Source organism: Puma concolor, chromosome B1 (genome assembly GCF_028749965.1).
Source record: "Puma concolor isolate L17-30 chromosome B1, mPumCon1.1.hap2, whole genome shotgun sequence".
Classification (NCBI taxonomy): domain Eukaryota; kingdom Metazoa; phylum Chordata; class Mammalia; order Carnivora; family Felidae; genus Puma; species Puma concolor.
The window spans coordinates 21,940,126-21,963,351 of NC_141670.1; the positions used below are offsets into that span (position 1 = coordinate 21,940,126).

Consider the following 23,226-nt stretch of genomic DNA (forward strand, 5'->3'; position numbering starts at 1 on the left):
TTTATCTCAATTGTTTAAAGCTGGATTATTTTCTATTCAAGGCCTAATAAAAGGAATCCATTTTTTGCTCCGTGAATGCCAACTAAATGTTACACATGAGGCTAGTAAATATCAGAAGTGACTTTTTCTTGTTACATGAGGGCAGTAAGATGTATTTTAACTAGGAGCATAGCTGGTGAAAACACGGGATAGCAATGCTAAAGTGGATATTAGAAATTTTCAAAAAGAAATCAGAAGCGTAACGCTAAAATAATTTTGAAGAAACCTGTTAACTTAGTAATAAACATAATTCATTCTAAAAAGTGAGCATGAACCTTTAATGTCTGGCAACATCCTTTGCCTTTTTCAGTTTGAAGTGATTGGAATCACTGAAGCAAACCAACATTGCAGTCAGCTATAGTGCTTCACGAGATGGAGAACAGCCAGATAAGAGTGTTGTTACAAGGGAATATTCTGCTGAGAGCCTTGAGCAAGGTTTTGAGGCAGGAAAACAGCCTCGGAAAAAAACCCAACCAACCAAACAGACAAAACAACAAAAAACCAAAAAAACAAAAACGGAGAAGGTGGGTCTTGTCCCAAGACTCTTTGCTTCAGAGAAATGGATGCTTCAGTCTTGTCCCAAGACTCTTTGCTTCAGAAATGGATGCTTAAATTTGAAGGCAGAGGTGAACTTTGTTACTGACGAAATATTAACAAAAAGGTTTACATAGAAATAAGCATATATAAACCATCTATGAATAGGCCAAAATCGTTGCCATGCAAATTTAAAAATAAGCACGCTCTGTGTACTCAAGCTTTGCTTCTTGGTGTATTTTGTCTACTTCTGTGTAGTTGGCAGAGAGGAGGGAGGCCAGGAGTGGGGGAGGGGAGAGAGTTCTGGAAAGCATTCTCTTCAGTTCACACAAAATACTGTCATCTTTGCTCTCATGTCTTGATTTACACTTTCCTCGTTCTCCATTCCTACTTTTACCCCATCCCCCCAGGCAACCGTTTTCAAATATTTTAACTTTTTGTTGTGCTCTTGTAAAAATGTATATTGTTTGTTGGTTTACACATTTATCATCAACGGGGTTGTGTTATATACTTCCATCAGATTCTTTTCTCACTTAGCACTTTATCTTCAAATATTCACGCATATTTCATGTCTCCACCCCTGCTTGCTAACTGCTGTGTGATATTCCAAGCTGGGCACACATTTTCTTATCCATTCTTCCTGTAATGGACACTGAGCATACATCCAACAGTCTGTAGCTGAACAAGAAGCCATGAACATCCTAACTGTCCCCTTATGGAGTTATATGAGCAATTCTTAGGCCTATATATCTGGTTTAAAATTTTTATTTATCATTCGTAAGTTGGATTTATCTGCTTCGACTTTTATTGTAATTATTTCCCTCTCTGATGGAAATAAAAATGTGAAAGCATTTCCCTAAGGATTCTTACTGTGTATCTTTAAGACACACGTTTTTAGCATTACAACTCAGCATACTAGCTTAGCCATTAATGTCACCTCACTGTGAATGGCAGCAAAGACAGGGGATCTCACCCCAAATACACTTTATTTGATGCTTTAGGACAAACTGGAATCCACAGCTTTGAGGAGACCTTCGTGGCCATTCAAACCCAAGAAGATTTTTTACTTTATCTTTTTTCAATTTACTCCTCTAAGGGACACAAACAAAGCCATAAAGGTCAGTTTCTGGAACTTGTCTGAATACGCTTCTTGATCTTAGAGTGTGATTATATGTAATGAAAGAAAAAAAAAACACTGTAATATATGTTCAGTCTCTAAAATCAGTGAGGGGGAAATGTCTTGTTATCACTTGAATTCACAGGTAGTTCACTTTCTGCATGAAATAAAAGCCATAATTTTATTTTTGAGTTGCTACCTGTTTTAAAGCCATGAATAAATATAATTAAAAGAGTCAGACATCCTCAGATTGAAATATGAATCGTGGACCCAAATGAAGAGGCTTTAATTTTCTGTGTTAATCAAGGGGAACAGTAGCATGTAAAACAGTCACTAATACACACACATAGATCCATTCAGATGCATACTGATCAGTGTTAACACATTCTCTTCAGTATCTTTCACATCTATTCCTTCCATTCTATTTTACTGCCACTGTTCCCTGATATTCAGGTCATTCATTCATTCAGGAAATATTTAACAATCACCTACTATGTTCCTAGTTCTGTTGTAGATGCCTGGCACATGTCAGAGCCCCAAACAGATTTTTGTCCTTCTAAATATTCAATTCTAGTGAGGGGGGGAGAGAGAAAAATAATAGAGATAATAATTGAGTGGATAGGGGCGTCTGGGCGGCTCAGTTGGTCAAGTGTCTAACTTCAGCTCAGGTCACGATCTCATGGTTTGTGAGTTCCAGCCCCGCATCGGGCTCTGTGCTGACAGCCCAATGCCTGGAGCCTGCTTCAGATTCTCTGTCTCCCTCTCTCTCCGCCCCTCCCCCTCTCGCACTCTGCCTCTCTCTCTCAAAAATAAATAATAAACATTAAAAAATTAAAAAAATAATTGAGTGGATAATATTGTATGCTAGAATGTGATAAGTGCTATGAAAAAGAAAAGAGCAAAACAACAGAGATTAGGAGAGCTGGACGTTGTTGGGGTGGAGGTTTGTTAAAGTATTAAATTGGTATTAAAAACCAATGGCAGGGGCACCTGGGTGGCTCAGCTGGTTAAGCATCTGACTTGGACTCAGGTCATGATTTTGTGGTTTGTGAGTTTGAGCCCCACATGGGGCTCTATGCTGACAGCTCAGAGCCTGGAGCCTGCTTTGGATTCTGTGTCTCCCTCTGTCTCTGCCTCTCCCCTGCTTGTGCTCTGTCTCTGTCTCTCAAAAATGAATCAACATAAAAAAAAATACAAGGAATACTGCATTTGCAATGCCTGTCACATATCCAAGTGGAGATTTTGAGCAGTCGGTTGGATACGTGAGTCTTGAATTTGGAACAGTGGTCTAGGCCAGAAAGACAAATTGGGGACTTGCCAACATAACAATGGTAGTGATAGCCATAAGACTAGATGGGAGTCTAAGGAAGTAAGCATAAATAGAGAAGAAAAGAGATCAAAGGCTGAGCCCTCCAAAATCGTGGGCTCCGGAACAAGACAGGACCAGACATGCATAATTAGTATGGCCGAAGGAAATTCAAACAAGCGTGGTATCCTAAATGCAAGGATGCATTCAATGGTTCATTAAAGATTGAGACAAGAACTTGTTACATGGAACTAGCTCACCACCGTCTATAAAATTGTCTTGGTAGATATTTTCCTTTGTATTGTTTAATGAACTTTGCTTGTAAAACCACCAGGCATTCTACTGAGAATAGGGCCAAGGAAAAACTTGCCTCTTTTGAAGGATTACAGTGGTTCCCTTTTAAAAATGACAAGACTCCCTTTAACTGTGTGTTTATTTATATTGTACTTTATTCCATAAATGTTTTTAAAAAGTGAAAATTTGAGTTCACTTCCAAATGTACCTGAGCTAGGAGAGAAGAAGAAGGTGATAACGTGAAGCCAAATAGAGACGAGGGGATGAAAGAATAGGAGTCACTTTCCTTTGTAAGAGGAGGTCAAAACTTTAGCTTGGACCTTCCCGTAGCTAGAATAAACAGAGAAACATAAGCGGTTGAAAGAATGATTGTGTCTGTAAGATAAAAGTAAGAATAAGTTCTGGTACTGAAATCATAGAGAAGGTTTTCTCATGGGTACTCCTAAAGGGTTCTGTATATCTTAATGGATGGTGCAATCAATAACACCCTAATGATACCCAGCATATTATATTCACTGCCCCTTTCTCATTATTCCAGTTCTTTTGAGATCAATTATATCACGGAGAAATTTCTTCAAATCACTCTGTGAGGAACCAAATCAGTTTTATTATTGTCTGGATTGAGCCAAACATCGCATTATGTCTAAATTACAGTTTCAATACCTCTTGTCTATTCCCTTTTGATTCAATTTGTATGTGGGCATAAAAATTGTATATGTCTAGCTGTGTGTTTATGGTAATGGAGATGATGTGAATGGTTAATAAAGACAGCTCTTTGGACTTTTGTTTATCTTTCCTTTGGGGGAAAGGAAAGACGGCAATGTTAAGACGAGAGACGTTTCTGGGAAGGAAAATGGTGGCTTCCTGTACATTTCGTGTACATTCAAGTCACATGCTCCCTTCCAGACTTGATGGCACCTGTTATACTCCTCAAGCTAGATTTTCCCACCATTGGTACTAGACCTTTATGCTGAGAGTAGTGGCAGTTATTGTGCCGTGTTGAAGGAAGGAGATTAAATTCTTCCAGCCACTCAGCCATTAAATTATATTCTAATGTTCAGTGGTGTTTTCAAAGTGAGCCTTACTCTAATATTAATGCAGTCGAATTTGATGTTGTACCACATCTCTGAACTGGTCCTGCTACTAGAGTAGAGGCAGCAGGAATCCTGAAAGGAATTTTCTTTAGCTTGCTTTTAAAAGGGAAACAGTGTCACTGAGGGTGAGAAAGCAGTTTGCCAAATTGCCCATTTTCTTCGTGTCTTCTTAATTAGAGAGGGGCTTGAGCGGAGATGACTTGAAGAAGTGGCAGGAATATAAGGAAGAGCATTATGTTTAATTGCCTCGATGTCGTGTAGTTTATTACATTTAGAGAAAACATAAAATGCTAAATAGGTGATCACAGGAAACCCAGGATTCATTTGGTAGTTGTGTAGTTCTTAGTGTAGTCATGAAATAGTTATTGCAAATATACAGTTAAGTAATTTTAATAATAATAGTATTTCAAATCAGTACACAAACAGCTAAGATGTACAAGTAATGTGCTTTTCTCTTATCTCTCAAATACACACCAAATACTGAATATACCTGATGTATTCTGCAGAGGCAGAATATATAGAGTAGAGGCAGCAGGAATCCTGAAAGGGTGGGGGAGCGGGGAGGGAAATAGCATATGACTCTTGAAATGGAGACAGTATTATATAGAATTTTTAAAATGTCATTAATAGCACATTTACGGATACACCTAATTAAGTCAAACTTTCTGGAAAGAAATAATGGATTAGATACCATTTTTGCTAACAATCATGATATAACGTGGAAATATGTCATCAGGATCCACTAGGATGCTGTCACTTATTTCCTGTAATGGAGGCAGTTATGCAAACAGTAATGATTTATCGTTACAGTTGGCCCTTGAACAACATGGGTTTGAACCGCAAGGATCCGTTTACAAGTGGATTCTTTTAGATAAATACGGTACAGTATTTCTCTTCCCTGTTTTCTCTTCCCTATGATTTTATTAATATTTATTTCCTCTATCTTATTTTACTGTAAGAATCCAGTATATGAATCATAGGACATATGAAATACATGTTAATTGACTTATCAGAAGGCGATAGTAGGCGATAGTAGTTGAGTGTGGGGGAATCCTGAGTTATAGCCAGATTTTCGACTGTGCAGGGGGCTGGTCCCCAACCCCTGCATTGTTCATGGGTCAAGTTTACTTGCCATGATAAGTCTCATCCAGGCCGTGAGAGAGAAGATAAATGCAAATACCTATTTAGTTATTTGTGAATTTGGGATGCGTGCATTAGTTCATTGACTTGATCTTGTTATTCAGGTTCTGCCATAGGATGTACCCCTGGATAAAGGAGAACGTTTCATTAGTATTTGATGGAAAAGCATTTTACGACCTTTTGTTAAGGTCTTCTTTTCCACCTCATTGAATCCACGTTTTCTACTTGCTCTCTCTGGAGCTCTTCAGTCAAGTTCACTCCACTCCAGTTCATCTCACTCCTAAGTAGCCCCAGTTGTCCCAGTATATAGTTCAGTGAATCAAGCTGATCAAGCATTAAGACTGTAAAACACTGTGGCTGATCAAAAAAAGTGGTATTTAGATGAGAAATATTCCTGAATGGACATTGAGAAACACCAGATTACACTGGACCCGTAGTTTGATGTGACTTCTACCAACACCGCAAAGACAGGATCCGGTATTTACGCTGCCCCATTTCAATATTGATCTGAGTTGGGAGTTAAGTCTCCTAGATATGTTTTTCAAGTAAATGTTGGCTGTGTTTCACATCTTTCCCTTCTGCACTTGTGCAATCACTTTTTTAACATAAATACAGAGGATTTTTTTTAAATGTGTTATTTATTTTTGAGAGAGAGAGAGAGAGAGAGAGAAGGGCAGAGAGTGAGGGAGACACAGAATCCTAAGCGGGCTCCAAGCTCTGAGCTGACAGCACAGAGCCCGACACGGGGCCGGTACTCATGAACCGTGAGACCATGACCTGAGCCGAAGTCGATGCTTAACCGACTGAGCCACGCAGGCACCCCAATACAGAGTTTTTAATTTATCTTTGGAAGATGAGATCCAACTTCCATAGTGATATATGATCTTAGTTTTATTATATTACTCTGCTTCCCAGTTCTGCGAAATCTGCAGATGTGGTGAGAAAAAATTTTACATTTTAATTACAGCTAAAATAATTATGCTAACTGTTAAGCCTAAGTGTGCTATGTATTTGTAAAGTATTTCACTTAATTTTCATAGTGTGGGTAATGGGCAAAGTCAAAACAGCTACTGCAAGAAAAAAGACGCTTTTGAAACTTAAATGTTGGCTCATGTATAGACTATTGAAATATCTCCAAAGTATGAAAGGTCAGAGTAAAACAAGTTGGAGTGAAGGAGAATTTGAGCAATACATTGCAAAGTGTTCAAACGCAAACTGTAGGAGACCCTTAACTAGTCAAGAAAGGAAGCTAGCTAGAGAATCAATAGGACCACTTGTTGAGAGTGAATTTTGGGTTCAGCAATTAAAAGTAGGGGCACCTGGGTGGTTCAGTCAGTTAAACGTCCGACTTTGGCTCAGGTCATGATCTCACGGTTCATGGGTTTGAGCGCATATGGGGCTGGGCTCTCTGCTCTCAGTGTGGAGCCTGCTTGGGATTCTCTGCCCCACCCCCCCCACTCTCTGTCCCTTCCCTGTGCATGTTCTCTGTCTCTCAAAAATAAAAATAAACATTAAAAAAAAGAAAAATAGACTAATGTGCTTTTTATTTAGGTCTGTGATGAAGATGTGAGGAACAGAATATTATTATTGAGATGTGATTTGTACAGCTATAGTGAACATGACCTATGAATCTGGAAAAATCACTCAATAATCATGAATGTGCATCATAAAAACAGAAAGTAATTTCTAAAATGCCTCTGGTTTAAAGTCAATTTCTTTATCATTGGGAAAGTTATGGTCTAAGATTACATAAAATACTTCCTCAGAGCCAGTGGGGAGGAATAAGGAGCATAAAATGCTGCCTTTCACTATTTGGGTCTATATATTTATTTACTCTTTCATTCCAGAAACATTTATGTAGTATCTTCTATGCTGGGAATGCCTTCCTCAAGCATTTCACCATCTGGTCATGTTCCCAATCTCTTCTGGGGCTAAGGCTGCATGTGCCTCCTTGTTGTCACCTGGCCGTCATCCCCCCTGTGTGTCCACTCCTTGGATGGTCTGACTGGAGACACAGTCTTAGCATATATTGTGAGAAAATGCCGTACTGATGCCACAATGTTGATAAGGCACTATCAGTCTGCAGATAATTGTGCAATGCAATTACTGTGTAAACCCAACATCTACTTAGAAAGAAAAGCTCCTTCAACCTACCACTATTGAGGAATTATATCTTAGCAATTACAGCATTTAGGTTGATCTCTATTTTGTTAAAATATTTCAATGACTACCAAGTTCCCTGGCCTAGAAACTAAGGCGGAGAGAGGGAATAATAGTGTGTTTAACATGTTATCTTATAGTTGAGAGGCAAAGTTGAATATGTTATTTTTGGAAATTGCTCCTTTACTAGAATGTATAATTTATATTTATTTTCTGTTTCTCATCTTTGGTGTTCCAGAATTAGAATGTAAGGATCATAAAAATAAGGATTTTGTGTGTTCTGTTTATTGCTCTATCCTCAGGGCCTGCTGCATAGCAGGTGCTCTAAAAATTTCTTTTCCCAGTGATTGAAGTGGAAAATCAAATTCTCTTTAGCAGGAATTAAAGCAAATCAAAACAACTTCTCCCACATATGCTAAATGATTTAGGAGTCACAGAAAGGTGAGGAAGGAAGGGCAAGGTACCACAGCTTACACTTGGGCATCGAAAGGCGTTCTGCATTTTTATTTTGTGCAGGAGAGAGTTACGTGAAGGGCAGAGAGGCTCTCCTTTTGTCCCCCACTACTAATTTCAGAGTTGTTGGGTGCAAAAATGAGGTGCAAGTATGTAAGCTGAATCTTGCTGTCATTACATTATCCCCAATCTTAAGGTCATGCTTCTCAATACACAAGCATTGCCACATAGACCCGAGAAGTCAACATCCATTTATTGAACAGATACTGTCTCTTTAAAGTTTATTTTTTTAGAGTGAGAGAGAGAGACGGAGGGAGGAAAGGCGAACAAACACATGCAGGGGAAGGGGCGTGGGGGGGAGGAGAGAGAAAATCCCAAGCAGTGTCAGCACTATCATTGCAGAGCCAGACGTGGGGCTCAAACCCAAGAACCACGAGATCGTGACTTGAGCCGAAATCAGGACTCAGACGCTCAACCGACTGGGCCCCCCAGGTGTCCCGATACTGTCTCTTAAAGGCAAGCAGAGCCTGAAACAGGAATTTGGGTGCCTGTGATTTGTTGAGGCAATAAATACTCTTCAGGGAAAATCCTTAAGAAAGAATGGGACACAGGGAAAGGGAAAGAAGGAGGAAGGAGCCCAGCAAGGGTACGGTGTTAGATGAAGTCTGACCTTGATCTGATGCATGGAGGCTGGATATATATGTGTGGGGGCGTGGGCACTGGGAACTCTGGAGGATTAACTTCACAAAAGGTAAGGTGGTTGACCTTTTGAACCCCTGACTGACTGTCATTAACTGGGGTCTGTAGTTGGGATGGAGGTAGGGAGGATAAGACAGCATCTACCAGCTGAGAGCAATTTCTGGAAAAGCAGCTGTGAGCTTTTAACAGCCCGTGAAATTCTACCCTCGGACCAGGTAGGATTAAGGTGAAGTACTTGAATTAGTAATGGTCTTTACAAATATCTGGAACAAAAGCCTTACTTGGCTGAAGGATTGTTCAAAAAAAAAAAAAAAAAAAAAAAGGAAAAGAAAAATTATAGGAATTACAACAGCAGATCCTGACTTTGCTTTTCTTTTGACACAGGTTGTATTTCCTAGAAGACAATAAAGTTATAAATGATTTAACTGGATAGAGATAGAATTTCTCTGTTGATTTATAGAAATACTCATGGCATCTCATACTTTATCACTAGTTGCTTTACCTCGGATTACAGCTTCTGTCAGGCCACAGCTCATCGTGTGCCTGAGGTTGGAATGCCTGAAAGTGACAGTTCTGTGATAAGAACTTACTCTAAATCAAAGGCAGGATCGAGTTCAATTTCTCTGACAGTGGGTTCTTGAAAGGCTCTGAAGAACAGTAGTTAGTTGTAGGAGTTAAGGTGCTCTGGCCCTTGTGGATTTCCTCCTCACAAGGAACTGATTTTTCTTTTTTTTTTTAATTTTTTTTTTCAACGTATTTATTTATTTTTGGGACAGAGAGAGACAGAGCATGAGTGGGGGAGGGGCAGAGAGAGAGGGAGACACAGAATCGGAAACAGGCTCCAGGCTCCGAGCCATCAGCCCAGAGCCTGACGCGGGGCTCGAACTCACGGACCGCGAGATCGTGACCTGGCTGAAGTCGGACGCTTAACCGACTGCGCCACCCAGGCGCCCCAGGAACTGATTTTTCATAGAAGTCTTTATGAGTTTTACCAGGTCCAAAATAACCTGTATTTGCTTGGTTGCCTTAGTTGCAATACAACCGGTTTCTAAGCGACTGTCACCCATGATTAGTTGTGAAATTTGCTTCATTTGAATTAATCTTTATTACAGGTAAAATTCTGATGATGCCAATAGTCCATCAGTGATTACTACTACCCTCTGTAAAAAGGACGGGTCCAGAAAAAAATGTTCGTTTAGAAATTACCTCCATTTAAAGTCTCCAAGTTTATTTCATTACTATTTCAATGCAATATACTTTTAAATACACTTATAATATGCATTATAGGATATAGGATAATAGGATAAGTCATCCTATACTCTGTTTAAAGACTCAAAAGTGTTTTACCACTATGACACGTAAATCACAAATGTCACTAGTTTATATTGCACAACAATTGGACACATCTTATGTTTAAAATATTTTTAAATGATTTAAAATATAACCATATTACGGAATGTTTAGATACTAGGAAAAACAATCATTTGTCATTTTACTGTCCATATCATTTTGGGTTTTTTTCCCCCTCTGCAAACGCTTTTGTTCCTCAGAGTTGTAAATAGAACTCATTTTTATAACCTCCTTTAGCATGTACATCATGAACATGGCCCATGTTATTGATTACCTACACCCACCATTTTAAAAAAATTAAACTTTTTCTTCTTCCTGAATGAAAACGTCACATGAGGTCATTGGAGAAAATGAAAAAGAATAAAAAGTTAATCCAAATCCCACTCATAACCCATTCCGCCCCCCATCCCGCTCCTGAGCCCCCGGTTGACAGTCTGGACCTTCTTGAGTGTGGCTGGCAGAGGAAATTATCCTTTTGACCTCTCTTGGGCCCTGGTGAAGCTGGGGTCAGGTCTCAGGTATTTATGGGGAAATCATCAGGTTGACTTTCCTAACAGTTCCCCAAGCTTTATACTTAAGCAGCTCTACCTCCGGCCTCCTTAGGTTGTTGACTTTGCCTTAGCCCCTGTCAGAAAAGGCTGATTCTTTTTTGACTGGTCTGTTTCTACCATATGTGTTACATCTGACATTGGAACTCCTCATTGGTTCATTTCCCTAGAATTTCCAGGTGGTTACGTAAATATTCTCTGGCCAAGTCTTTCTGATAAGTGCACAATGGTAATTAATTCATTATGTATTTTAAAATAAAGTATATTCAATACAGAACCTAACTGTGCCCATTTTGACTACCTCTCTTTCTCTAAGAGGAGAAAAAATTATAAGTCATCTGTTGGAAATTCCTGACATGCAGATAGACAGTTGGTTCTCCTTTTCTTATACTCCAGGCTGAGATGATGAAATTAGGATTTTAAAAATCTCTTTAAATATGGTCATGCGGCTTTTTGTTAGGGAGATTTGCCTGTTTGTTTATTTTCGTTTTTAACTGCAGTGTTCATTATTGAGATATAATAGACATATAATATTGTGTATGTTTATGGTACACAACTTGATGCTTTGATACATATATATATTGTGAAATGGTTACTATAAGGTTAGTTAATACCTGCCTTACCTTACATAATTACTGTTTGTGTGTGTGTGTGTGTGTATGTGTGGTAAGAATATTTAAGGTCTACTCTTTTAATAACTTTCAAGTATATCATATGGTATTGTTGGTCACCATAGTCACCATTCCATTGATCTGCTGTGCATTAGACCACCAGAATTTGTACCCTTTGACAAACAAACCTCATTACCCTCAACTCCAAGCTCCTGTCAGCTGCCGTTCTTATCTGTTTCTGTGAGTTTGTCTTTTTTAGCCTCTGACTTCTTTCGCTTAGCATGATGCCTCCAAAGTTCACCCATGTTGTCACAAATGGCAGGATCTCCTTTTCACGGCTGAATCATATTCCATCGTGTGTGTGTATATACACATACATATATCTCTTTGAGACAGTGGTTTCATTTCCTTTGATAATAGAGCCCGAAGTGGATTGCTGGATTATAAGTATAGTTCTATTTTTAATTGTTTGAGGAACTTCCGCACTGTTTTCTATAGCAGCTGCACCAATTTACATTCTCACCACGAGTACGTGATGTTCCTTATCTGTCACATCCTCACTAACACTTGTTTTGGTAACAGCCATTCAACAGGTCTGAGGTGCTATCTCATTGTGGTTTTGATTTGCGTTGCCCTGATGATGAGTGATGTTGAGCATCTTTCATGTATCCGTGGACCTTAATTGTGGTGTTTATACTTAACAATTTATTAGAGGAATTTACCCATAAAGTATCTTCATCCTGCACACTGCAAATATTTGCAGCTTATTAAATATTATTTTTACGGTACCATTTTACTTCTCCATAATTATTTATAAAATTTCCATTCTTTGTTTATTTGTTTTTGTAATGACTTGTACAACAACAAGTTGTTGTTAATTGTATACAAGTTAATGGTGTGATTTCACTACCAGGCAACTTTGCTCCGCCTCAGTTTGTCTATTCTGCGTTCTTCATTTAAGTCCTTCTAATGGTTACTCAGAGTATGTCTGTAAGTAGATCTTTTTTAAATATATGTTTACTTTAAGGGAGTATCTGGGAATGTTCTATTGCCTTCCTATGTGGAACATTCACTTTTGTTTTGTTAAAGAAGGTCTACTTTATAACATTTTCACGCCTCACAAATGTATGTACTTAGTTCATAACGTTTTTTTCAAATAATTAGGCAGAATATATTTTTCTTTTGTTCTACCTTGATGTTTGTATGATTCTTTTTTCAGATTTGATGCTCAAATTTTTTTCACAAGAGTACATTAGGTATTTAACTCTATTCATTAATTTTATTTCTGGAAAGTTTAAGTCCCTTTAGATATGCAGATTGTAGCCTTCAAATAAGGGATATGTATGTATATACATGCATATATATAATATATTTGGTTATTGCTTCTATTCCATTTTATATAGTCTCTCCTTCTGTGATGTGATATAACCATTTTGTCCTCTATATTGTATTTTCTCTGGTAGTTTTCTTCTTTGTCCTATTTCAGTGGATTCTGATTGTTCTGGTAAATTGATTAATTTGATATATTGGATTAAACAGATCTAGGAAATTAATTTTTTATCTTGGATTAAATCTGATCTATTTTTACGTTTAAATCCTGCTTTTATCTATGGAATTTCCAATTTTTTACTTCTTTGCCTTATTCAACTCCATTTTACTTACCTACTTGTCACCTAATGTTTTTTTTCTCTTATTTTAAATACTTTATGTTTGATAAAGTTATATTGAGAACTTCATTACAGTCCATCATTTACTTCTGTTTTCTCAGTAAATATCATTAACGGCCTATATTTTACTTCTTTAACTTTGCACGATAAATATCCAGGCCCAATGTTAATATATCCAGGATTTCGTTAACATATAATCAATCCAGCCCGATATTTATCACAAGCACAGTCAGACGCAGTTCATTTGCATCCTCTCAGTGTCCACAAGAACGTTATTAGAATTCTATTCTGGTGGCTTTTGCAGAAGAATTGATGAAAGGTGACATTATCAGCTCTGGGATCCAGCAGCTGGGATAAGGACATTCCAAATAAATGGACTTTATTTCAGTGCAGTGTGTCCTCTGTATTTGGTGATGCTTTTTTGGGAGGGGTAGGCTTTCCATGTCTCATTCTTTCCTCAGACTTCATCGTAGATGTGTGTGCATTGGGAACTGGCATAATGTCTGCTTCCTTCCTGGTGCTACGGGCCACCTGTCAGGTCCTCTCGTATTCCATAGGGTTCTGTGCCTCTGAGTATGGTCGCTGTCAGAAAGCCCTGTGAAATGTTTTCTCTCTGTTCTCTATTCATCCCGGGCACCCAGCATTCATACTTTAAATTCAAGGTGTTCAAAAAACGTACTGGATCTTTTGGACTTCAGGTGACACTGTCTCAAAGACTGTGGCCTGAGAATGTCATCTTGTCTTTGTGTTAGTGTTACTGCCATTTCCTCTTGACTTTATTCTTCTTTGATTGCTTCAACAGGGATCGGAGGGAAACAGCAATTCAATCCCGGTGGGAATGTCACAGTCAGCCTAGGCACACTCTAACTGCCATGTCAGTACCTACTTCATGCCATCATGTGAAGTCCTCGGGATTTTAAAATTTTTTGTACATTTATTTTTATAATTTAATTTTTTTTTAAAGAGAGAGAGCAGGAGCAAGCTGGGGAGAGAAGCAGAGGGAGGGAGGGAGAGGGAGAGGGGGAGGGAGAGGGAGAGGGGGAGGGAGAGGGAGAGGGGGAGGGAGAGAGAGAATCTTAAGCAGGCTCCACGCTCAGCACAGAGTCTGACATGGGGCTCGATTCCATGACTTTGGGATCGTGACCTGAGCTGAAATCAAGAGTTGGAAGCTCAACCAACTGAATCACCCAGGTGCCCCCAAATATTTGTGCGTTTAGATTATACTATGTGTACAAATAACTGTTTTTCTAATGCATGAAATTTTGATATAGAATATTGGTATAAAATTCAAATCTTTTTTCTTTGTTGAGCTTTGTTTTTGCTGTGGGGACCCAACAGTTGCTTGTTTCCTGTTATTTCCTTAGGTGGTACACTTTCTGAGGAATGAGATTTCATGGTTTCTTAGTACAATCTCATATACTCCAATGTACTAATAGTGTGTATTAAGACAATGGATTGGTTGTCCGGAGTCATTGGTAGGATGCATATCAGGCCACTAGATCTCTGAAAAGAGTTATTCTTTGTCACGGGGTCAGACTATTAAGTGTAGTCTGCCCTGGCCTCCCAACTGGGACCCCCTTCTCTTTCTCACATTATTATCTTTGCAGAAGAAAGGCATATGCCATTATTTCTAAAAGCCTGGGTTTATAGGGTACTCATCAGAACATTGATCACTGACCTTTTATCTGCAATGCTTGTTATCCAAAATGCAACACAGAAATTTCTACTCTCCCTCTGGCATTCAACTATGTGCAATTTCAATAGTTCCACACAAAACAAAATGCTGTAAAGAAAATACCCTGACCTCCTATGTTAACCAACGTTATAGAAGAAGCATATAAAATGTACATTTCCTAAATCCCTTAGTGTTGTAAGCTGTAAAAAGCAATATATTGCCTTTATAGATACCCTTAATTCCCCAAGGATTTGCAGAGACTCAGAATGCCCCTATTTTTAAACTTTTCAGGGGCTTGTGCTATTGTTTCATGCATCTCCAAAGGCTTGTGGCGTCGTGTGATATACGGAGCTCTTTGCTTTGATGGGTCACCTTCTGTATATTGCAGCATAGGTTTTTCTGTGCCTGTTTTATCAAAATGAAAAGATCACAGAATATGAAGAAGATTTTCCCTAATGGTTTGTTTGTGTTCACATATTGTCTGTTGTTTATATCGAGCACTAGCTATACCCATTTTTTTTTTCCTGGAGTTATTTGACTATTTTCTATGGGCTTAGTTACTGAATTCTTTGTGTCAAAATGTGTTAGAAATGTCCAGAATTAGAATTGTGGAACCAAAAAATATTTGAGACAAAACCATGATACTAGACTGTTGACCACATTCACATCAGTGATTGGGAATGGGATACGCAGTGTAAACTCTTTAACTGACATCTAAATCCTCTTTCTTAGCTGGGATAATTTGGGGTTGGTGGAGATACTGGGAGAAGGACGATATTCTGCCTTGTAGATTCTAAGAATGTACTTTTGTCTTCAAAATACAGAAAGTATTTTGTGTGTGGCACATGTAAACCCAGCTTGTAGTGCTATGTTTTTATAGGAGATCATATAGCCTTAACCTCTCTCTTTATTATAAATGTATATCTGTCACCCCTGCCCCTGATGGATTTGCTCCCTTGCACCACTATAAGAAGTGTTTGTCATAATGCATAACACACATTGAGACCATTATCCTAGGGGGATTTTTGATGTTTGTTCCCCATCTTTTTTAGGGATAGCTCCCCTTTTGCATCATCTTTCTTCCTGAATTCTTTCTTTCAGATGCTGCCGATACAGCAAAATGGGACTGGAGCTGTTTCTCCTTTGGGGCAAGTCTCCTTGAACTTTAGAAGTCAAACATGGCCACCATAGGGCACAGAAGAAGTGAGAGAATGAAAAGTCGTGGTGAGCAAACATTCATTGACTTATTTTTGTATGCCTGATGTCACCACTAGAATATTAACAGCTACAGGGACAGGATCAGGAAGTGAACCTAGGGAATAACACAAATGATAGCTAACATTTATTGTGTGCTCATTTCCAGTTAGTAATTTTCCCTGTTAGTAAAATATTCAGTCCTCTCAGGAGCTTGACCTACTCTCATTATATGCTCAAAGGGCAAAAGGAGTTTTTGATCTATCACATCTGGACTTTTCTCAGTGGTAGGAGAGAAGATGAGAATTTGGAGCCCAGTAACAGTAAGAGAAATGGCCCTCTGCCAGCTACTGTCTGTGCACTTTTTCTTTGGCACCTACTAGGGAGATAATCTGTAGGCTGAGGATTCGAGGATTAAAAATCTTACTCAATGATTTCTGTATCTGAGAGATGTTCATACTATGGAGATCAAGAAAATGTGCAACTCTCAGGACATATTAATTAAGACTCCCCCCACCCCCTCCGCATGTTATTGTAAAAGAAAGCTCATAGCAGTTTTTAGGCTCTGTGTGTATACAGGTGAAAGACCTTGTTTGCAATCAATTTTACTACAACTCACAAGATGGGGCCTTGATTACTTTCATTTCCTTTAGTCAACACTAGAGAAAGTTATCAAAAATGACTTTTTTTTCTTTTTTCTTCTCAGAGCTTTCTGAATCGATTTGGCAGTTGAAGTCACTTAATGGCCAGTCCAAAAATCTGTAATGCATCTTTCTTTAAATTAAAATATTACTATGATTAATAGATGCTGCATGTGAGTACACATAGTCAAACATTTTTCAGATTCTCTCCCAGAGTTCAATGAACAAACTTGACAATGTGAATTTCAAATGACATTCACTGAATAATTTGATCTCAGACAAATCTGGGATTTATAAGGATATTTTCCTGTGCCTTTGTACCAAATGGATTATGTACATTTCTACAAGGCTCTGTTACAGCTGTTAGGATTTGAACACACACACACACACACACACACACACACACACACACACACACACCACTACAGTTGTGACCTATAGTTCTTAGTGCCTGGGATGATGTGGAAATCTTGCCTTTCCTCTTGAAAATGATCTTTGTGGCCGGGGAAATGGATCTAGTTATTAATTTAGAGATACATTGTATCAGTAGCTTGGTAAAATGTCAAAGAACAAAAATTTATTGTTGCTTAGGGCTATTTTTTTGTTTTCTGGGATTATGCTTTAATGTTAAATACTTGTTGCACTAATTAGCACAGTACGGGTGTCAGCTCATGTGAAGCCTTCCCTGCTGCCTGAAGTCTAGTCTACTGCTATTTTCAATACCATCATCCTTCTCAGTTTGCTTACATTTAACGAAAAAGTTTCATCACTTACTGGAGAGACCAAGAAAAAATGGCCTTAGTTTTCCTTTTGGGTTTTTGTTTTTGAATGATATTATTGAAGTTCTGTGGAAAAATTTTTTAATGTTTATTTATTTTTGAAGGAGAGAAAGACAGAGTGTGAGCAGGGGAGGGGCAGAGAGAGAGGGAGACACAGAATCCGAAGCAGGCTCCAGGCTCTGAGGTGTCAGCACAGAGCCCATTGTGGGGCTTGAACTCATACATCGCAAGATCATGACCTGAACCCAAGTCGGATGCTCAACCAACTGTGCCACCCAGGCGCCCCTAAAGTTCTGCAGAAATTTTTAAATGATTTAACAAAAACAAAACGGTTTTCTGAGTTTAGGAAATAATTAGTTGGCCTCTGTTCGAGGCCATGGATGTACAATAAAGTCAAGAACTGGGCATTAAGCATTTATGAGCGTCTGCCTAGCAATGCTGATTGTAACAGTCCCAAACTGGAAACAGTCAACATGTCCTATAGAATGAATAAGTAAATAAATAGTTACATATTCATACAATAGAATGCAGTTTAACAGCAGTATTAAAAATGCAGTAACGTGGACAAAGTTGACAAAACATAATGTTAGATAAAAGGACTCCTAAACAGAATGATGGAGACACACACACACACACACACACACACACACACACACACACACACTGTATGATTCCATTTATATATAGTTCAAAAAACAGCCCAAATGGATTGATTTCGTTAGAACTTGAGATAGTGGTTACCACAGGGCCTTCTGTCTGGAAGGTGATGCTGAGGCTTTTGATGTTCTGGAGATGCTCTGTTTCTAGGTGTTTCTTTTACGGATGGAATCACTTTACCAAAATCACTTTACCAGAATCAAATTTAGCTCAATGAACTTTTTTATTTGTGCATTTTCTTTTGTTTGTTATATTTCAACAAAAAGTTTTACATTAAAAGAAATGGTGACGAGGAACCAAGAGAAATGAACCAAGTCTCAATACCATCTTTGCTGACATGTGAAGTGTTCTTATTTTTTTTTTTTTTTAACGTTTATTTATTTTTGGGACAGAGAGAGACAGAGCATGAACGGGGGAGGGGCAGAGAGAGGGAGACACAGAATCGGAAACAGGCTCCAGGCTCTGAGCCATCAGCCCAGAGCCCGACGCGGGGCTCGAACTCACGGACCGCGAGATCGTGACCTGGCTGAAGTCGGACGCTTAACCGACTGCGCCACCCAGGCGCCCCGAAGTGTTCTTATTTTAACAAGTGTCCTTTTACTTATTTGAAGTCTATATCCATTTCAATTTAGGTGCCATATGACTGACTTACTTTCTGCTTTTGACATCCTCTTAAGAGAGAAGTTGAGGGGCGCCTGGGTGGCTCAGTCGGTTAAGCGTCCGACTTCGGCTCAGGTCATGATCTCGCGGTCGGTGAGTTTGAGCCCCACGTGGGGCTCTGTGCTGACAGCTCGGAGCCTGGAGCCTGTTTCCGATTCTGTGTCTCCCTCTCTCTCTGACCCTCCCCCGTTCATGCTCCGTCTCTCCCTGTCTCAAAAATAAACATTAAAAAAAAAAAAAGAGAAGTTGAGTTAGGCTCAAATGGCATAAAGAGTAGAAAAAGAACTACTGTTTTAGAAGGCCATCCATGATTAGAAATAGAGTAGTAGCAGGAGATGATTAATCTAAATTAATAATGATATGAGCCTATCAGTCTATATTTCCTGGATAGTTTCTGATTTTTTATTTATTTCTCCTAAATAAATTGCTTTTTTTCTGTATATAATTGCGTATTTTCATTGTTAGTTTGTTAGAAGAAAGAAGAAAGAATCTGCATGGAGAAAGAATATCAATATCTTCTCTTTGCAAATGAGCAAGGAAAAAGGCATTTATTTATAGCTAATGTCTTATTGAACATATGTGAGTGGGTTTTATGTCCACACTTGCTTTTTTTCCAAGTGGGGTAATATGGGGAATTTTTACAATGATCTTTTATTTTTTTAGTGCAGTATTGGATTTACAGAAAAGTTGAGAAGCTAATACAGAGAGTTCTCTTACTTCCAAGCCCAAATTTTCTTATTAATGTTTTACAGTAGTATGGTACATTTGTTACAATTAATGAACTGATATTTGTACATTATTTTTTAAATTTTTTAAATGTTTTATTTAGTTTTGAGAGAGAGAAAGAGAGAGAGACAGAGACAGAGCATGAGTCGGGGGAGAGGCAGAGAGAGAGGGAGACACAGAATCCGAAGCAGACTCCAGGCTCTGAGCTATTAGCACAGAGCTCGACATGGGGCTCCAACTCCTAGGCAGCAAGATCACGACCTGAGCCAAAGTCGTATACATAACTGACTGAGCCACCCAGGAGTTCCTGTACATTATGATTAAGTAGTGATCAAAGTTTACTTAGATTTGTGTAGCTTTCCTGTTCCAGGATACCATTTAGGATGTCACATTACATTTCATTATTGTGTCTCTTGAAGGCTGCTCTTAACTGTGAAAATTACTCAGACATTTGTTTATTTAAAAAAAATTAATCTTTATTTATTTTTGAGAGAAATATAGACAGAGCATGAGCAGGGGAGGAACAGAGACAGAAGGAGACACAGAATCCAAAGCAGGCTCCAGGCTCTGAGCTCTCAGCACAGAGCCCCATGCGGGGCTTGAACCCACAAACTGTGAGATCATGATCTGAGCTGAAGTCAGACACTTAACCGACTGAGCCACCCAGACGCCCTAGACATTGCTTATTTTTGATGATCTTGACTGTTTTTGAAGAGTACTGGTCAGATGTTCTGTAGGATGCCTATTATTAGAATTTGTCTGATGTCTTTCTCATGATAAAACTGGGGTTGTGGGTTATAGGAAAGTAAGGCTACAGAGGTACCATTTTTATCACATCACATCAGAGGTATATACTATCAACATGACTCAGGACTATTGATGTTGACCTTGACCAACTGGCAAAATAGTGTTTGCCAAGTTTCATCACTATAAAGTTACTCTTTTTTCTCCCTCCCCTTGTTTTAATAGGAATAAACCACAAAATGAATTACTTTCTCTTGTATAACCATGAACTCATACCATCTGAAGCACAAAACTTTCTTACTTTTAAGAAGATGAAAATGATAGTCACACAAATGACATGACAATCAAAATTTCTAACATAATATTCATGTTTCTTGTGTCATTTCTCCATGGTGGTGCTGCTTTTCTTATTACCGTGGAAAATGGTTAGAGGAGATACTAGCTATCAGACTACCTGATATTTTGCGAATGTTTGCATAATTGACTTTTCACTCACTCTATCTATTTGGATACAGTTTTAAATTACCCACAAAGCTGACTAATGTAAAGATCTTTTAAAATAGTTGGTGGTACTATTACCTTTATATCAGATGGTTGCATTTTATATTAGAATATGAAAAATGTATTATCTTTACAGAAATGTTTATCACTTTTCTACAGTATTAGGTGAGTTATTTTTTTCGGATGATTTAAGAGAGGAGAGTCCTGCTATAAGACCGAGAAAACTTACTCTGTGTTATGTGGGAGGAGAAATTCTCTTAGTGTTACCTTTACTTGGTAAAATTAGAATACTTCGGGAGAAATTTCAAGTGGCACAAACTGCTGACATGAGAAATAAAAGTGATTATAGGTTTACTCAGAAAAAAAAAAAACTGATTATAAGGTTTCTAGAGGTGAGCTACAGGATTTGGAGTGAGGGTTTGTGAATCATAGCACTTGACAACAAAGTTTATCACTTTTTCATTACTCGTTCTCGATTTCTGATTTTATTTTTAATTTATGACATGACGGAATACTTTGTGATGAATCTTTCAATTCCTTTAGAATAAATAATTCCCATTGCCTTTAAAAATAGATGAAATACACCTATATAATAAAGTGATTCTTTTCAAAATGATGTGTATTCAAAAGTCTATAAACATGAAGTTTATTTAGGCAAGATTAATTGATAGATTGATGCAATCGTTCAGAATAAAACTATTGAAAGACTAAAATAAGAACTGCTGAGTCAATTGGTAAATAATGTAGTTAAAATACAAAATTATTTTGTATTAATAATGCATAATGAAATCATGTTGTTTCTGATGGCCTTGATTCTAGCTAAGCTGACCCTATCAGAGTTCAATGTCATTCGTTTAAATCATTAAACCAGTTGCCTGGCTCACTTACACTCTAATTTTCACTAATGGAGTTAAGGACCCTTGACTCAACGCTGGTAGGCTTACTTGCATAAATAAAGCTGGCAGTTTTGCATGTCCCACTTGCAGTTACCAAATTTAAACGACTTCCAGGTGATGGATTGCTGGTTAAAGAAACCCCTGTCACATTTTTGATTCTGGCTGCCTCCCTCGAACTTGACTGAGCTTGTGGCCAGTGATGCCCCGGGCTTCCTTATAATTGAGGAAAACATAGTATTGGAAAAAAATCTTCAGAAATAAGGATACTACAGTGTGAGTAAAAGAGTATAAAATTGGGGCGCCTGGGTGGCGCAGTCGGTTAATCGTCCGACTTCAGCCAGGTCACGATCTCGCGGTCTGTGAGTTCGAGCCCCGCGTCAGGCTCTGGGCTGATGGCTCAGAGCCTGGAACCTGTTTCCGATTCTGTGTCTCCCTCTCTCTCTGACCCTCCCCCGTTCATGCTCTGTCTCTCTCTGTCCCAAAAATAAATAAAGGTTGAAAAAAAAAAGTATAAAATTTAAAGGAAAGATAGAAGCTATATATATATATATATATATATATATATATATATATATATATATATATATATATACACATACACACACATATATAGTATATTATATATGCATATGTATTATATATACATATACACACAGCAGAGTGGAGGACTGAGAATTGAAATAAGGACACACGTAGAATAACTATTTGCTTGTTGCTTTCCAAAGCAAATTTAAACTAAGTCATTCACGTGGCTGAGGTTCATTAACATTTATAACATTTATAACTCAAAGGAAAAAATCCATTTTTTTTACAGCTCTGAAAGCACAAAATCATATAATGAAAAGTATTCCAGATTTAGGAAATCTGCTTATTTTAGATTTTTTACCCCTAGATCTTGTGCTGTTAGTAAATCATTCAAATCTGTAGGGTGTCAATTTGTTCGTTAAAAAAATAAAACTAGTTTTGGACCAGATAATAAGTCCTTTATAAGTGCTTGCCATTATTATGTACCTATCGTACATAAAAAAAATTGTAAACATGGTCATATTTACTCATACATTAAAAAATTGTGTATATTTTCCTGGTTAATCCCTGTGAGGATTCTGTGAGGTGGTCTTCTACAAATGCGTAAATGGAGGCTAGACAAGCCACTTTGCTCGGGGTCACCTGGCTCATGTGTGGCCAAATGCAGATTAGGATACAGGTCTGTCTTCCTCCAGGTCTTTGCTCTTTATAATAACAATAGTCTTCATATACCAGGCACTGGATTTGGCCTGAGGACACAGCAGCAAGCAACAGAGATCAAGATGCTATTTTCACAGGAGAGACATTTGCTAGTACAGGTGTCCCCACGCTGCTGAGGTGGGCACTACAGGGAAACAAATTCATAGTGGCCCACAGGATAATGTAACTTTGAGGGAACCACAGTGAGCTCTGTGAGACTCCATACAAACTATTTGGATGTGATTGCTGAGTAAATTGAACTCCTTGGTATTTATTTTGGTGTGAGGGTGCATGGGCACAAGAGTTTGAGAACTTACGTTCTAGTGGTTTTTGGTAAGGAGTGGGGTAGAGGAAGACCCTAGAACATTACAGACTGTATACCAACCAAAGATGCTTTCTAGCTGTGGTGTCTGACAGTAAATGAGCCTGGGGAAGTGCTTTTAGAGCAAGGGATAATTTAGTGGGGGGGGGGGGGGTGTAGGTGAAGTCTTCTTGGGGACATGGCTTTGGAACTTGA

At 38.4% G+C, this 23,226-nt stretch overlaps 1 protein-coding gene across 11 annotated transcripts in view; it reads left to right on the plus strand.

Annotated features, from left to right (window-relative positions):
* LOC147581506 (uncharacterized) overlaps nt 1-23,226 on the plus strand; it is a 237,757-nt gene that overhangs the window by 195,191 nt on the left and 19,340 nt on the right. For all 11 annotated transcript variants that reach the window (XR_015249977.1, XR_015249978.1, XM_086703287.1 and 8 more), the window contains one exon: nt 15,789-15,911. Coding sequence is in view for 6 of the 11 variants with exons in the window: in XM_086703287.1 (XP_086559413.1) it covers nt 15,789-15,878 (90 nt within the window). In the remaining 5 variants the exon portion in view is untranslated. The remainder of the gene's footprint in view (nt 1-15,788; nt 15,912-23,226) is intronic.